This window comes from Cicer arietinum, chromosome 7 (genome assembly GCF_000331145.2).
Source record: "Cicer arietinum cultivar CDC Frontier isolate Library 1 chromosome 7, Cicar.CDCFrontier_v2.0, whole genome shotgun sequence".
Classification (NCBI taxonomy): domain Eukaryota; kingdom Viridiplantae; phylum Streptophyta; class Magnoliopsida; order Fabales; family Fabaceae; genus Cicer; species Cicer arietinum.
The window spans coordinates 42,515,059-42,533,415 of record NC_021166.2 but is presented as its reverse complement, the minus strand read 5'-3'; the positions used below and the strand labels follow the sequence as shown (position 1 = coordinate 42,533,415).

The 18,357-nt window shown below is 31.8% G+C and overlaps 2 protein-coding genes across 6 annotated transcripts; both read right to left on the bottom strand.

The window, feature by feature from the left end:
- Positions 1 to 163: 163 nt before the first annotated feature.
- Positions 164 to 11,849, bottom strand: LOC101514263 (uncharacterized). Of its 5 annotated transcripts, none has more exons than XM_027331342.2 (15): positions 7,429 to 11,849; positions 6,313 to 6,448; positions 4,172 to 4,338; positions 3,970 to 4,066; positions 3,288 to 3,369; positions 3,115 to 3,155; positions 2,970 to 3,043; positions 2,759 to 2,861; positions 2,568 to 2,681; positions 2,431 to 2,493; positions 2,070 to 2,291; positions 1,907 to 1,954; positions 1,245 to 1,286; positions 519 to 575; positions 164 to 424 (listed from the first exon to the last, which is right to left on the bottom strand). In XM_027331342.2, exons 1-15 carry the CDS (start codon positions 7,824 to 7,826, stop codon positions 338 to 340), a joined length of 1,731 nt encoding a protein of 576 aa, XP_027187143.1. In that variant the 5' UTR covers positions 7,827 to 11,849; the 3' UTR covers positions 164 to 337. The 5 variants fall into 5 exon arrangements, with proteins under 5 accessions (XP_027187143.1, XP_004516813.1, XP_027187145.1 ...); XM_004516756.4 differs by having other exon boundaries at positions 2,583 to 2,681; XM_027331344.2 differs by having other exon boundaries at positions 6,313 to 6,443; positions 7,429 to 7,753.
- A 202-nt stretch (positions 11,850 to 12,051) lies between these two features.
- On the bottom strand, positions 12,052 to 18,357 carry LOC101514578 (E3 ubiquitin-protein ligase RGLG4-like). The gene is made up of 11 exons (XM_004516757.4): positions 18,033 to 18,357; positions 16,396 to 16,480; positions 16,048 to 16,188; positions 15,836 to 15,949; positions 14,838 to 14,935; positions 14,506 to 14,585; positions 14,180 to 14,285; positions 13,969 to 14,096; positions 13,679 to 13,808; positions 12,645 to 12,701; positions 12,052 to 12,334 (listed from the first exon to the last, which is right to left on the bottom strand). Exons 1-11 carry the CDS (start codon positions 18,213 to 18,215, stop codon positions 12,248 to 12,250), a joined length of 1,209 nt encoding a protein of 402 aa, XP_004516814.1. The 5' UTR covers positions 18,216 to 18,357; the 3' UTR covers positions 12,052 to 12,247.

Here is an 18,357-nt window from a genome sequence, read left to right as displayed (position 1 = left end):
TTGCAACAATGTTTTGAACAAGTGCCTATAAGCAATACAACTAAACCACCAATCTACAACAACTATGAATGGCTTAGATGACTTTTGTTTCTTATTCTTTAATTGTACATAATACGTGCTTTGATGTACAATCTAACTGACTATTTAGTTGAACAATGCAACATCAAGTAAAAATTATGTAACAATAGTTAGAGCAAAATATGAATAACTTGAGAGTACATATTTAGAACTATAAAAAAAGTTTGGTGGAGACTGCATGTAACACTATGTGAATCTATGTACAAAATATATTTGGAGCTCGTGAGAAAATAATATATGAGCACTCAAATAAACCCAATCACCCAGGAAACAGCCTAATATGATTTGTGATCTGCTCACGACATATAGGGCACTTTGATAATTTTGATCCACAGTCTCTGCAAGTCTGCATAAAAGTTTCTCCATAGTCATCATATTCATGAGTAGAGAAAAATGTGAAAAAAATATAAAAAATAAACTATTTATTTAGAAAAGGTTACCATGTGTCCACACCCAAATGCCATGTCCTTTTCATTGGTCAAACATATAGTGCATGCCTACATTTCATAAGAAATGGTTTCAGGTATACATGCATAGTTAAATGTATTCAAGTTAACCATGCTAGACATAGAAGATATAATTTTTTCCCTCTCTATTCTTGTAGCCAACTTCTAGATCTATTTTAAGTTGGTGATTAGTATTAGATATGACCCATTCTTACAACACCGACTTGAAAGATAAGAGATGTCTGACACTTATAAACTCATTTTCAGGCCATCTCTCATCATGTTGGACACTCAACACACCCCCTCACTCCAATGACTAGACATCTAGAGCGTAACCCGATAGTGTTTGGCCATACAGAACTCAAATATGCTCTAATATCATCCTATATTTCTATATTGGTCTAACATGTGTGAGATGCCTCAAGCTTACAAAATCATTTTAAGGCCACAATATCTCAATATGTCAATCATATTTAAATCTACATTACATTCATGAGATGTAGAGAAACAAATATCCTTTGGAACATTAAATACATTATTCAACAGAATTTAAAGATATGAAAAGCTTATTAGGTTCCTATACAAATACCTAATCTGATATTTTCATTAGAAATTAATCTGCATCAAAATCATAAGTAGTTACAAGTGTAGATTTTCTTCAATCCTTCCAAAATGAAGTTACATCATATTTTTTTTTAGAAGAAAATTTAAAAAGCTTACCATATATGAAGGTCTGCCAAAACTGTCTGTCTTGACAGGAACCTAAGTAAAACAAAGAAATAATAAATGAAATTGCTTCAAATGCACAATTGATGTATAAAATTGTAAAAAGAAATGAAGTTCATAAGTCATATATTTATCAAGAAATGACATTTAATTTGGATTAATTAATCTTTTAGATACTTTTCAAAAGGGCTTGAGTAAATTTCAGCGCCACCAAAAGCTACATTTATTACCAAACCTCGATGATAACGAATTGTATATCTGATCGACACTAAGCTTCATTCACTAACAATTCGTATCATCATATGCAACTGATATATGTGAGGTTAGTACAATGCTTTCTCTCAATGTATTCTCAATTATACATTTTGTCCATAACAATTTAAATCATATTTCCATTTGGATAAACAGTAAACAATTCAACATCACTTGTTGAACCTTGGATTCTAAAGTACCTTGCATACCAAGGTATACAAGTTGCATAGTTATTCACCATTACAATTATTATATCATATTGACAAAAACTTTATACTTTCCTAAGCAGCATATGGGGGGGTGAATGGGAAAAATAAGCATGAAATGAAAAACATCATTTGTATCATGAAAGGATGTAAGGTAAATGTAAGATGTACATAAGACAACCTCAAACAGTTATTCACCTTATAATTTGTAGGTCTGATTTTGCTTTGAAGATCATTGAGTTTCGACTGAGTGATCAAATCGAGAAAAAAAACTATAAGACTGAAAATTTTCGGCTGATTTTGAGATATTTGAAACAAGTTTAAAACAAACTAGTAGAATAGTCGAGACACAAAAAAGTACCTCAGCAAAAGCAGCTCTAGATTCAGCAAATTTAACATCTCTATTGACATTCTCTTTAACTCGTTGGACATGTTCACGTTCTTCTAGAAGCTCTTGTCTCACCGCTTCAACTTCTTTAATGGCGATTTGTGCAATCTCGTGATTCTTTTTAGACTCTAGTGTAAGATATTGTGCATGATTATGCTCTTCTTGTAGTTCTGTCTTTAACTTAGCACGTTCACTCTATAGATAAACAAGGAAATGAGTAATGAGCCAAAGCAAAACAAAAGACATAGTTATCTATTATCATTCAATGAAACTAACAGGGCAATTGAGAAAGAAAAAAAATAAATCTATAAGAAAATACAAAAACAAAACACACCTCTACCATTTGTAGTTGTTCTTCTAGCCTTCTTTTCTCTGCAATGTTTTCTTGTACTGCAATCTATGTGGTAGTTAAATTAACCAACAAGGTTTTTTACAAAAAAAATTCAGAATTATCAATCGTAGAAAACATACAGTCACATTCACAACCTGCATTTGGTTTAGCCTCTCATGCAAACTATGAATCATATTGCAAGCTTTCTTCTCAGCATTTGATATTGACTCATTTTCATTTCTCAACACAGACATCTGTAAAAATAAGTAAATGTTGTTATAAATGTATAATTGCTTCAATTGTTTGTGAAGCATGTCATGTAATCAATTACTTGTTGTTCAGATTCTTCCTTGAAGCTTTGAAACCTTTCTCTAGCGAAATTTGCTCGCTTCTTCCAATCGTCTCGCACGGACTGTAGTAAGAAAATCTCTTTCCTTACATTAACAGTAAAAATAAAATGTTAAGTTTGAATTTTTTATATAAGCAACACATATTAGACATAAAAAAAATAAAAATAAAATAATAAAAAATAAATAAATTACCTTGACTTCAGTAGTTCATCTTTAAGGTATTTCTCCCATTGAATTTTATGAACTTGTGCATCCTTTGTAGTAACCTTCATTAAAACGTACTTTTTGCTCACAACTAATTTTTTATCATGTTATGCCTAAATTATTTCAACCATACCTGTGATGCTTTAGATGGAGACTTCAATTTTGAGGTTTCCTCTGCAACAAACAAATAAAGAGAAAGAATACTAACAATTAATGAAATATTGGAGTTGTACATACAATGCAATTAGCAAATTTGGAAAATATTTCTAATCAAGGAAAACTATTATAATAGAAAGAGGTAGAAGCCTGGATGAAGCTTCAAATAGAGGGGAGTAGGTGAATGAATATTCTCTTCCTCTTCCTTTAAATGCTTGAGCAGTACTTCAACCTGAAAAGAATTTACTTGAAATAGTATCAACTATATTTTTTTTAAAGGATAATTATATAATAAGCATAGTACTAAAGTAACTAAAAAAAACGAATTAAAGCGAAAAAAGTTGAATCTCAATGGATCAGTGACAACAAACGTCATCCTGCCACTTTATCATCAATAAATTACGAGTTTGAGGGTATGCTTGGATAGAGGTTAAAGTTAAAGGAGATAATGCAATTTTTCAATTCTAAATTTATTAAATGTTTATAAAAATAAAATTGATTAGAATGCATTATAACTTTTCATTTCATCTATCTCATTTTAAAATATCATCAAATAAAAGCTTATCTCTCTCCTTTTTGCTTATATAAACTCAGCCATTCAAACATTTCACTACAATTTGATACATATGCAATTTATTTATAATATTATACTGAAAAATATCAAGTAAGCATGTTTGTAAATAATAACCAACTCCACTACCATCTATCAGAATTTCATCATTTTTTTTAACTATCAAAGCAAACTATAAGCTTCAATGATTGTTCTCAATTTTTGTGTGCAGAGAACATAGAATTGAAATCTTCATGTTGTCTTGAAGGAGATAAAATTTACATTTGTATTAGGTGTTTCTGTTGGAGCTGAACTCACATCCCCTGTAATGCAGTTATATTTATGCCATCTCCAATTCTTAATCAAGCACTTTGTAGAGCTGAAAAAGAAAAAGATAACACAACATTTAAATTAGTTACCACATTTCTATAAAAATCAACAAATATTCAAATTATAAAATAAAAAGTAAGTTTTAGAGAGTAACCAATATCTGACGACTTTGCATCGTGAACATCTCGTGGTACTTGGGCTACCACATTCTTCACAACCAAATTGAGATTTGTTAACATCACTGCTACTTGATCCATCGTTCATTCCCACATTTGAACTCATCCCCACTCCATTACCATCTGACCCATTTGGGATATTCTCCTGCAACACAACTTATTTACTATTTTATTTTTCATTTTCATTTTTTGTTTTTAAATATTTTACATGAAAACAAGAAGAAAATAAAAAGACACACATGTACAAATAAACTAAAAATATACAAACAGACTAAAAATAAAGTAATTTTTTTAACCAATAGTGTCAATAAAGACCCTAACTAGTAACTACCATTATCTTAAGGGTTTTTAGCATTTATTAGACACGTTGTATAATTACGATACTTATGGTACAGGTTTTAATTTTTATTTTTATAAAATAATTTTACAATTTTAATTTAATGTCTCTATATTAAATGTATAACTTAAAAAATAAAAGAAATTATTAGAGAAGAAAAATTAATTATTTTATTTAACTTAATTAATTTAAAAATGAAAAGAAATGGAGTGAAGAAATTTAATAAATTATGAGAAAAGAAATTTAATTAAACACTTCAAAAATTAAACGAAATTATGAAAGTGTAAAATTTACTAAAAGAAAAGGGAACTAGTTACTTTGTCCTAACGACAAATTTTGCAAGTGTAAGAAATTTATTCACTTGACCCAAATAATAATTTTTGTAAATAGAGAAAATTTAAATGACGTATATAATTTCTATGAAATTTCAAATTCCCAAAATGGTGTATTCTTTTACATAAATGGTATCGTTCATAACCAAAGTTTTTTTTGTTGAATACATAAGCGAAGGTTTTACACCGGTCTCAATTGCCCTTGAATTCAATTATTGGGGCGGTGTTACTTCGTAAGTGGTGTTTATATTTCTAATTTTCTATTTTATTTTGGTGTAGTTTTCTTTTGATGGGTTTATGTATCATTGAATTCCAAAAGAAATTGACTACTTATGGTCAAACATAGATTTGGAGGGATTGCTACTTGTACCGATATTTTTTTTTCTCTAATTCAACATGTAATATTTTGTTTTTGAAATACCCAATCCCTAACACTAAAAGTGGACATACATTCACATGAATGTCTTTCTACAAACTACTTATCAATATTTTGTCAAATTCGAATTTTAAGTAAATTCGTTTATTTATGTAAATTTGATATGTAAATTCTTCGAATTTACATCATATTAAAATTAATATATAAAGAAGATATATACTTTTATAATTCCATAAATTTATTAATATTTAAACTTTCAACTTAATTATAAAGTAAAAATATACAAAGTCACTATAAAATTTCATATTCATAAATTAATATCAAATTAAACTAAGTGAATTATACCACCCTTCAAAACTCGCGACTTGTCAGTCATTCAGAGTGATGGTGAAGATGAACTTGCGTGCGAGTTTAAAGCAAGAAAAAAATATTGATTCGTTTGAATATGAGAAGAATAAACGTTAGTCTAAAATATATTGGAGAATAGTAAAAAAGAGAATTTTTTAATTAGTCATAAAGAATTAAAACAATTCGGTCTTTGAAACAAATTTACCGATTTTTAAATCTATTAGCGAGTTAATGTCTTTTTTCACATAAATTCATGCATTTGTACTAATTACGTACTAATACGCGAATTTGATAATTTTATTGTGAATATAAAAATTAAGAAATAATTTTCCACTTCAAAATGATTTGGATGCACATATTAAAAAACAAAAAGTTGTCTATAAAAATATATTTTCGAAAACATGTGTGATTAAGAGTAAGAAAAGTAGATCCCATAAAATAAAATATAATTATCGTTACCACTTAATTTTATTTGTTGGTAAACCCAATAAAGTATCTTACAAAAATATACTTTGACATCAACCTAGTTCTGACTAGTTCCTTAATTTTATTTGTTAGTAAACACAACAAGGCATACAAAAGTACTAGATTGACATCAACCTAGTTTTGACTAGTGAGTTCAACTTGCCATAAGTGACATAATCGACATCTTAATCAAATATGAAGCAGCATTAATTAAGTATACGAATTTCTTAATTATGAATGTATATGTGATTGAAACCTTACGTTATCATGCTTTTCGACAATGATCATAGAGGTTCCATGATCATGAATATGCCTTTCTTGACCTTCTTCAATCTCTATTTCAAAGCATTCATATCTATGCCCTAACCTCCAATGTCCAATTTGGCATTCCGCTGAGCTAATAAAAACAACAAAACAAACCCAAGTCAGAACAGTATTAGAAATTTTTTTTTTTAATAAAATTTAGGGGACGAGAACATTATCTCAGTTCGAGATAGAAAAACTTTAAAAAATATTTAATACATGAATTTATATTTGTCTTCCTTTAAAAATATTATTGAACATTTTTTTAGTAAACATTACTTTTATAAAATAAATATACTCAAGTAAAATAAATATTAAAAGGAGAAAATTTAGATGAAAGAGTATATATAAATATCATAGGTACTATTCTACAATAAGAGTATGACACGTTGATTCTAAAAAAAAATATGATAGTAGTGAATATTCTTGAATAAATAGCGCCAACATATCGTGTTGTGATTAGAATTAGAATACAACACCAATTTCATCCATAGTATTGCACACAAGTTTTCACCCAATTGAAAATATATTTTTAAAATAATTTATTCATTTTTCCTCAATATATACATAAGTTTGTAATATTCTCTATTATTGTTTACTATATATTATGTTTGATCATGTGTTAGAAATAACAAGATCATGAAGTTGAACATAAATCTTATATTAAAATTAAATTTGAGAGAAAATTCTTTAAAATTATATTGATAAAAGATAAAGAAATGAATACAATGAATTCTCTATATATAAAGAAACTAAGTAACTCTAACAACATAATTATATCATTAAATTATTATTCAATTTTAACAAACTAATTGAATCCTATTCTTAACATCATAAAACTTATCAAGTATTATTTGTCAATTTCAACAAATAAAAGTGTCTGATTAAAAAATGAAGTGTAATTCAATTATTTATTCAAAGTGTAATTCTATTCGTTGATTTCAAAGTTAGCAGTTATATAAAATTTATGGGTTTAAACTTGAAACTTCCTTGTTTAATACTCTTCTCAATTTTGATTTCTTGAGTTAAATTTCATCCACATACATAATAGAACTATTTCATTATAGTACTTACCAATATCTAGCAACCTTGCAGCGAGAGCACCTTGTGGAGCTAAGATTACCACAAAAGACACACGCAGCTTGTCTTCTAGCCGTGGCGCCACCGTGCTCATCAGTCCGGAGACTAAGCTGCTGATCCCGATCAAAATCACGGTCTGATTCATCGATGGAGCGCTCCGGCTCTTCGTGGGCAACCTCATTGTTATTGTATTTGAGATCTCTGTTTTCTCTCAACCGATGCAAGTGTAACAACACAAAGCCAATCACAATTATTAACAAGATGTATAGTGAAGACCAAGATTCATCAACTTTGTTGCTACTATGATCAGAAATGTGTTTTTTCTTTTCTGCGGAACCAAACAACCCAAGAAGCCAATTTAGGTCCAATGATGTTGCCACATAAACATGCATCTAGGCAGTGAGGAATTTGATGATTCACAAACACACACACACACACATACACCAGAGAGAGAGAGAGAGAGAGAGAGAGAAAGAGAGAGTTGAAACTATATGATATATATGTCCAACACATTTGACATATATAGTTGTTATAAATATGGTTGGAGCCCAAGGAAGTTAATATGGGCTATTAAACATATGTGTTTGATTTTTAACTTATGTAATTTTCCGTGTTGTTTCGCTGAAATTTTTATTAAGATAAAAGGGCACTGTAATTACTTAGAAGAAACAGAACTGAGAAAAAGTCAATTTAGATTATAAAATCAAAAAATAAATTAGTGTTTGTGAACATTTTCGTAGAAAGTAGGGCCTGTAGGTTTGAATTTGAAATGTGTGCCTGTGGGGGCCACAAATCCAATGTCAGGGGAAGTTAGTTCCCAAGGAAAGTTTATACTCCTCAGGCTCAACCCACCCAACACCTTAAATTATGTCTGATTTAATTACACCACTACTACTAAAACAATCATGTGTTGACTTAATATAAGAACCAGCTCTGCATAATTATGCAGATCCACTACCCTCCCCCACAATATATTAGCATGCTCTGAAACTGTTTTCAGTCCCACTAATATTAACCATATCTCTTGCCTAGTTCTTTAATTGACCCCAATTCTGAGTCAACTTTGATTTCTCTGTTCAAGTCAATTCTATTTTTTCAAATTAAGTATACAAGCCCTTGTGCAGTAATTCTTTTCCTAATACTGTTCCTGCCAACATCAACTTTCAGCCACAATGCTCCTTTCTTGTCAAGTACTCTTTAAAATCCCTTCTTCAATCTCAATCACTATACCCCAAATATACTTGCAGGTTCACAATCCATTAAGATATCAGGCAAATAAATCCTGTCACTTTTGTCTGTTATCAGTGTTGTTGATGGCAGATGTCGGAATATGGCAGAAGGCCAAAAAACCGCCATGCCGTGGCTGAATGTCAGCGTCATAGCTGTCATTTAACAACATTGGTTCTAATTTAGTTTCCACCACTATCTCTTAGTTTTGAAAAAAATTCCAATTTCTTGCCTTCTAAATAGACCATACGAAAAACAATAACAAACTTACACCAAGAAAAATGCTAAAAAGAATAAAACTTAGATTTAAAAACAACAGTATTAAGACTTTGAATTAAAGACCACACAACCTTTGGATTCACTTTCACACCACTTCTTTGATTGAAACACCACCCTGTACCAAAATTTCAAAATACCACCCTGCACTAGTGCACTTGCTCCAACTAATGATCTCCGAATTGATTTAAAACCGTTCCACACAATTCCAAAGCAAGCTTTGGTCTCTCGGATTCAGAGACCAAAGAAAAAATTTGTATTCCATACTTTTCGCTTTGATGTCAACCAATTCCAAGATGACAACTTAACTTCTTCAACCATCCCCTCCATGCTAACTACTTTGGTTTTGGAATACTCTTCCACATCTTGCTTTCTAAATGGTCCACAGACAAGCATAACAAACTACAAAAACTTTCTTTTCAAAAGAACAGTCCTGAAAACTAATCTGAGTGCACCGGCACATCATTATGCAGAGCACTTCCAAATTGCCTCCCATACCCCCACAAACGTTGGACACTTGAAGAACACATGGGACATCGATTCTTCACTCCCACACACCACAACCCTCCTTTCCTGGATTATTCTTCTCTTGAACAAATAGTCTTTAGTATGCAATCTGTTTTGGAACAATCGCCATGCAAACATCGACACTTTTGATGGAAGGGATTTATCTCAGGCCCTTGACAACATTGGATTAGTTAAACGATTATACCTGACAGGAGAACTTTATAGGCCTTTTTCATTGATTGATTTCGATAAGGCCCCTCCAACCAAATCCATTTATCTTGCCCGTTTGATATTAATACCTTTTATTCTAACAAGTTCTTCAACACCTGAAGTGGGTCTTTCTCTTCATTGTTTAAAACCCTACTTCACATAAAAACCCACATACTCCATGCACCCATTGACTCTCCAAGCTCTCCCACCTTTCTTGACTTGTCCAAGGATAGTGCAAATAGTGTACGAAATCTGTTTTTTAGAACCCCTCCATTAGTACACCAATCATGGCAAAAGCTGGTATCTAAACTATTGCCAATCATTTTATTTAACTTTTGGAGGAAAACCAATGATATTTTGCAGTTTCAAATACTTGCAGCTTCGTCTAGCCACGGTTTTGGAATATTTAACCCCTACAATCAAGCTTTTATAAAAATTGACATTTAGTCTTGACACCACTTCAGTGACAAATTTACTTTAATTGCTCGGATACTCGTCCAACTTTTACACATACATAATCAAACTATCATTTGGGTCTTGTAAGTGAGAGAACTATTCGTTATTCCCCTAAAAAATGTAACCTGAAAACATCATCATCATCAAATTGAAGCCTTGGACGGTAATAAGGAATTAGAATGGTGAAAAAGGGTCCCCTTGTCGAAGCCCCTTCCCCGTACAGAGTTCTCTAGTAGGGCTACCATTCACCAACACAAACATTGAAGATGACTTTAGACAAACCGATATTCATCTCCATTTCTCATGAAACATCATTTTTAACATGGCAAAATCTAAGAAATTCCAATCAACCGAGTCGTTTGCAATATCTCATCCTTTATTTGTCTTCCTGCAAATAGAATCCTCATGATATTAACGATCAAATCACCTTTTACAACCTGTAGGCCAACACCTTTGATATCACCTTATATATATACACACACATAATCAATTATATGAGTCTAAAATTTGATGCTTTTACCAAATTTTTCTTCTTAGGAACATTGCACCATTCACAATCCAACCATTCAAATGGAATTCTGACAAAGTTCTCAAGAAGTCTGCCTTCATATCCTCCCAAAATTATTTTGCAAACCCGAAGTTCACCTCATCCAATCTTGGGCTTTAAGGACTATCACATTCACCACCCTTCTCACCTCCTATGTAGAGAACTCTCTAACTAATGCCAAATTATCTTCATCTTCTAATCGATTGAAAGTCATATTCTCTGGAATAGGCCTCTTTCCACTAGATGAGAACTGATTTTGCAAATGGTCAAAGATAGCATTCTTAATTTTGTCCACCTCAATTAACCTACTACCATTCACTTCCAAGCATAGTATTTCATTTACTCTTCTCCTTTTGTTGATACATCAATGGAAATATTGTGTTGGCATCCCTTCCCACAACCATCTGACTTTAGATTTTTGCCATTGATTGCTGTAGTTGAGTTTTGAAAGTTTTTGTAATTGAATTGTGAGTCCAAATGATTCTCCTTTGATTTCAAGTCTGTTAATTTCACCTTCTGCATCAGAGATTTTTCCTTCTAAGTTCTGACAATGTGCTATGTGCCGTTCTCTAAGACCGGTTTTGATCATCTTTAATTTTTGATTTAACACATATATGCCTCATTCTACCACCTTCAACTCTCTCCATTGATCTCCGACAAAGGTATGATACCCCTCAAATCCTTCCAACAATTTAACATTCTAATCAGTTTGGGTCCCCAATTAATGGGTTTTACACGCAATGACAAGGTGCCAATTATCTGACAGTTCTTTATCAAGGCACCATTGAATGCAATCAGGCCATGTATTGAACCACAGTGACGATTCATTGCTGAAACCCCAGTCTTGACCAAGTGAATCTTCGATCAATCAGCTCAGACTCTGATGAAATCATCACAGAGATGAGAGAATTTTAGCGGAGAATCAATTAGCAATTTTATTCTGGCGAGGTTCTAGATAAATTTGGAATTTCAATCAAAAACTGGTACAATCCTTGAAACATAAGTAAATTTTAACAGAAGATGAAAATATTTCTTCACATTCGAAGTACGTTTCTACACTCCTAAACCATTCCTACAAATCCAAGCTATCATTTTACACTAGAGCATGGCCATTCTTCACCACTCTTAAAAGCAACAACCACACCACATATAATAAATATAAAGGCACCATTGAATGCAATCAGGCCATGTATTGAACCACACTGACGATTCATTGCTGAAACCCCAGTCTTGACCAAGTGAATCTTCGATCAATCAGCTCAGACTCTGATGAAATCATCACAGAGATGAGAGAATTTTAACGGAGAATCAATTAGCAATTTTATTCTGGCAATATTCTAGATAAATTTGGGATTTCAATCAAAAACTGGTACAATCCTTGAAACATAAGTAAATTTTAACAGAAGATGAAAATATTTCTTCAAATTCGAAGTATGTTTCTACACTCCTAAACCATTCCTACAAATCCAAGCTATCATTTTACACTAGAGTATGGCCATTCTTCACCACTCTTAAAAGCAACAACCACACCACACATAATAAATATAAACATATGATAAAACTAATGTACGTTGGATTTTTATTCTGCAATCATCCAGTAAACACCCTTAGACGATTAGCAATCCTCTGGCGGCATATAGGACAATTGCTTAATCTGGACCCACAATCTCTGCAGGTCTGCATTCCAAAATTTAATGAGTATATGTTCGAATAAATAGCTTAGAGTTTATGCATAAACTACTATAGCAAGAATTTATTGAAATTAGCTGAAAAGCTTATGAACATATCATAGATAATATTTATTAATGTATCCAAACTAATAGGAGTATAATCATTAACTGTATCCTAAAATAAGTTTAAATCACCATTCAAGAAAAAGTTTAAATAAACTATGAATAAATCTTCTATACATGTAAAATGTAAATATCATGAAACTAACTAACTAACAACAGAAGAGACAAGAGGCCGTGAACTTAATGACGCTTACCATGTGACCACATCCAAAGGCCAAATCCTTTCTATTGGTCAGACATATAGCACATACCTGCACAAATCATTACATATGAAAACATAAAATAATTCATTATGATGGAATGGTCAGGTTTCTTAATTGTTGAAAGTTATTATTGTTGGCATTATCACAGATTTCCCACAAAATTAGCATTCATTACAATACTCAAATTTGTATCTTTGAATTTATTGCTCTAACTAATGTAATGTAAGGGTCTGTTAGGGAGGGGGATTTTGGAGGGGAGGGGAGGGGGGGTTCGTTTTTCTTTTCGAAATTAAGCAAGCTCTAAAATGTTTCAAAGAATGAAAGAAGTGTGATTGAAATGTTATATGATCATATATCGTGTTCTTTCAAAAAAAATTAAATTTTGAGTATATATTAAAATATAGACACAACCCTCCAAAATCCTCCTCCCAAACACCCCCTAAGTGTATCCCTTATATTTCTCTTGTATCCCTTATTATTCTCATAACCTACATCCCTTAATCTTGAACTATGTAACAGTGTTGTATATGATAAAAATCAGTCTCTATAATTCCATAAGTATTATCATCCCTTGGGTGGCTCACCATTATAGTGAGTTATGCTTCTTTTAAATTCTAACCGTTACATACTTTATTTTTAAGACACTCCTTACATATTCTTTATCGCTGTCTATTGGTCTATTAAGACTTAGAGCTCAATAATTTGATTAGAGATATGATATATAATAAAAAAATTATAACATAGTTTGATCCATGTAGACAACCGCACCTAATGGGATAAGGCTTGATTATTGGTTGGATACATCTACTTTCTAGAAGATCAATTTACGTGCTTCATAGTTCATATATAGATTGCTTTTTAGAAAATGCATTGACCTTCTAGAGAACAATTCAATCAAAAAGTGTTGTGTTTAATGTATGTTATTAGGCTTCATCATTACTTGTTTTCATGTAGCCAAATTAACTTACTAGGAAATAGAAGAGAAAATCTAATGAAGCACCCCAGTAGGTTGCAATCATATTTACCATTTGGTTTTGCTCGTCATCCATGAATGATGCTGGCATGCTGCTCAGAAAACGATCTGGTGGTATAGGTCGAGAATACGGAGCTGGAGGAGGTCTTGGAACCATTTTTTTTGCCCTTCCTGTTGCACGACTATTTTCGCAGACAAAAACCAAATGATAAATCATCATACAGCAAATTTTAACAAATAGTCACTCGAAAGAAAACCATCAAATGCTGTACCAAAAAACAAAAACAAAAAAGAAAAAAGAAAACCATCAAATGAAAGGGTACTGAGTGTATTTGAACTCACCCTAGTAATCCAAGCTCAAGGGTTGCTTTATATTGGAAAGGTATCTCCATAAGAGCAGCCAGAGCAAAAGCAGCTTCTTTTGCAGACGGGCTTATCTTCTTAGACATAATGTCAGTGAAGTTAACAAACTGCATAAAATGGGAAAGATGCTTAAATGATTCCCAACAATATAACCAAGTAATGTCACTCTACTATTGCTAATTGCATGTACCTGAAAATTGTCAAAATCACGTGCAGGTAACTTGTCATCGAACTTTTTCATATCTTCCCAAGGTCCATCACCAACTCCAACCAGAACAATAGAAAGAGGATATGAACTGGAAGCACAGAAGGTGTAAAAAATAAAGTTAATGTTTGATTAAGCAACTGGCATGTGATTTAATTTTTGTGCTTAATGGTACTTCTGTAATAGTTATAACTGGAGCTAACTTCCTTTTTTGTTGATAATTCATTTTTTCCCAGAGAGTATTCATTTTATTGCAAATGATTTTGATGAGCATTTAAGGTTGCTTATAATTATCAATTTTCCATATTTACCTTGCATCTACAATTGCTTTTATTGTCCTCCCTTCTTGAGGACTGAGTTCTCCATCTTCATTGTTGTCATTTCTTGTAACCTTCGAAGTTCATATCAAACAAAATTAGACAACTCTCAGAATGTTGGAAAACTTTGAATATAAAACTTAGTGACCGAGTCCAATGAAGCCTTCGGCTATTTGAAAAAATTGCAAATCTCAAGAAAAATGATAGAAGATATCCTGTCCATGTACTCTCCATCATCACAAGTCTTGAATGAGTCCACCCACTAATATCAACAAGGAGTCACAAGCAGACACACATACACAAGTCATAACAGAAACAATATATACCTGGCCATCTGCAACAATAACTAACACATGGAATTGGCCATGAGTTTTCTCAACTATGTCTATTGCAGCCTCAATCACCGCAGCATATGAAGTTGGTCCTACAAACAAAAAGAAAATATTCACTATGACAGGACTCTTAAGTATACTAGTGTTTGGTACGAGAAATTAATGGTGATTCCATTCTATGACTTATTCCACAAATGAGCAAAAATGTGGAATGGAATTTCTATTCCATGCCTTATTCTTTAAAACTATGAATCATCATTGCTTTTTTTTTTTTTACTATACCCTCGACATCGGATGTCATATTGGATCCTGACTAATCCAAGTCAAGCCGAGTGGACACACAGCGGAGGCCACACTCTCCCAAGACCTATTTTTCCATTCATAATACTCAAAACCGTATAAAGTGTTGGAACAAATTGGGTCAGTTGCGTACTGTTTGCATCCTCCCCCTGAATCTATGATTTATAATGACGATATTCCTTGGGTTCCTGAATTTGTGTGGGGTGTTGGAATGGATGGGGCAGAAGTATCATGTCCTCATTCTCCTCAGTGCACTTTACCTCCATTAGCCTCCAAAGGAGGTATGGCTTGGGTTCCTGAAGATATTGTGGAAAGGCGGGTCAGGAAAAGGGCAATCTGTCAATTATAGAGTTGCTCATCCACTGGAGTCATTCTCCACAAGAGGAAGTCACATGGATGGAGTTTGAGAAACTCATGTCCCAGTCTCCAGATCATAATGCAAGCAAGTGAGCCAGTTATGATTGCATACTTGGTCTCTTTTTCTAAATAATCTCTGTTTGCATTCTCTATAATTTTTCTTCTATAAATTTCTGTGTTTCGCATTCTCTACAGATTTCCTTATATCAAAGTGCATAGAGTATTTTATCTAAAAAAATGTACACATTTCAGTCTATAACTAGTAAATACAGCATTAAGAGCTACTAGTATGTGATTGCAAAAAGATTAACACCATAAGCTAAGATCATAATTACCTGAAAGTCTCAAGTTTGGAACGATTTTTTGATAGCAAGCTAAAACTTCCTCAAATCCATGGCAAGATGAATTATCAGCATGAAAACTAAAGACTTCATGATCATGAGTCGTAGCTGTAAAGTAACAGAAATTGAACATATGTAATAATACTGTAAGAAAATGACTTAGTTCCTTTCATGCATGTTGAGCTTTAAGGATTATTATGCCTTACCATCACCAAAGCCAAAACAAGGAATCAAGTTGTCATCGTCAAAGGGAGCCAAAGTATTTCCAATAATAGAAATGGCTTTCTCATAGGGGTTAGGTGTATCTCCAATAGCATGCAGGCTTCTATTATTAAATGAATTTCTGCCTTCAATAACAAAACAGATGCATTGGCTTCTTAAACAGATAAAAAAATATATTGTTTCAAAAGGAAATAATAACCAATTAAAGTTTATATATTAATGTCAAACCAGAAATAATTTTTAATTTTAGATCTCAAATTGCATTTTATCCTATATTTACCGCATTTTATCCTATACTCAGTTTAATGTTGTTAATATTATGTACTACTTACCAGTCCATTCATTACTTTTCGTAAAATCAATTCCAAGGACAAGATTTGAGGATTCTAAACCTTCATTCCTCAAGGCACTTGTAACCTGTATAAGGGGGAAAAAATTCATGTGTGGCTCGGGCTCAATTAATTTAAGTTATTTTTTTTCTTGGGCAACTTATTGAGCCAATATCAAGTCTTGGATTCAACCATGAAGTCAGTTTGAACTTCCCGAAAGGAAAGTTATTTAGTTGGTTGAAACCCCCATTATGTTGTTGACATTGTAGTGCTCATTCAACTTATAAATATCACTTTGTTTAGTTTTATGTTTGAGCTGTTTCTGCGCATCATTTATCAAACACTTATACCTTAGTTAAAGAATCATATAAACTAATCAAATAAAATAGAATCTAGTCAAAAGACCTTGTTAAATAGACACTATATATATTATATTTTTCACTTTTACAGTTAAGGCAGTGAGTGTCAAAAGGTTTTTAGTTCTGTTATTAGTGAGTAATTAGATGGTATATACATTGTCTTAGATCAAATGCAGCATAATATTAATTTTTTACTATCCTATTTTGTTCTCAAATCAATAGCATGAGCATCAATCATTCAAGTCATAATACTCTAGTGTGCATTTAATAATAACTAGTAATCCAATACTCACTCTATTTCAAGTGTGCATTTAATAATAACTAGTAATCCAACACTCACTCTATTTCAAATTGAGTGAAGTTCAAAGTTTCTTCAAAATGATTAAGAAAAGAAAAGCAATAACTGATTTAATGAGGAATAATTTGACTAAATTTTCCGTATTAACCATTAGTGTTTCTCATTGTTATAAATGTATAGTGAAGTAGAATGAATTAACATTTAAGAATGATGCACACAATATTTATTTGAAGACAAAATTAAACACAAAATTAATCCATTCCATGATTGGCTATTCATGTTTTGTTTTGTTAGTAAGTACTCCTTATGTCCCTAACTTTTACTCCCTCTGTACAAAATTTATGCAAAAAGGTACATGCATCTAGACTATATTTCGTCTAGATACATTTTTTTTTGTCACTATTATATGCAAACCCTAAAAAACCAAGTTTTGTGACAAAATGAAAAGCTAAAAAAACCAAATATAGGGAGTAATAGTATCGTACCAAATAGTAAAACTCATAAAAAATAATTCCAATTAACCTTTTTCCAATAGTTAGTTCCTCGTACTTCCTAGTCACAATATTCCTTTTCCCTTAAAACAGTCACACAAACAAACAAAAATGAATAAATAAAAAATAAACAAACAAAAAATACAAAATCAATTATCTACTTCTAGTCTTCCACAAGCTAACTCTTCTAAGGTCAACTCTTCAACTCTAAATAGTTCACTTTAAACTTTATCCATAAAACAACAAAAATGAAAGAAAAAAAAAATTAACTAAAGAGATATTTGAGAAACTAATTTTTTTTCTCAATTTAGAAAGTAATATAGTAAAATGACATTATGGAAAATTCATGTGTGAAAAAATTTAACACTGTGAGTGTATAACAATTAATTAATCTTAAACAAAACCCTATCTAAGAATTGCTAAAGAAAAATCACATACAGAGCAAAACAAAAAGTTGAAATAGTGACAACAAAAGTAGTAAGCGCAACGAACCTGTTGAAGAGAAGTGAAGTTATCACGAATCAGAGCATACTTCTCCTTCGTAGAGAGCTTCCCCGATCGCGGTGGTTCTGATTGCCGCGACGGTGAAAGGACTTTGCTTATGGCCGAAGAGACTCTTGATTCAACATTTCCAGAAAATTGAGCGTCACGCTTTTTAGTCTGTGAGTTTCCCATCGAATCTTGAACTACGGTTCCCAAAAATTAAAGATAAAACAAAGTACTAGTATCATTTAGTCAAGCAAATAATATAGACTAGAAAAAATAAAACTAACTTTTCATTCTTAAAAAAGTAAAAATAGTGTAAATTTTGTATTCT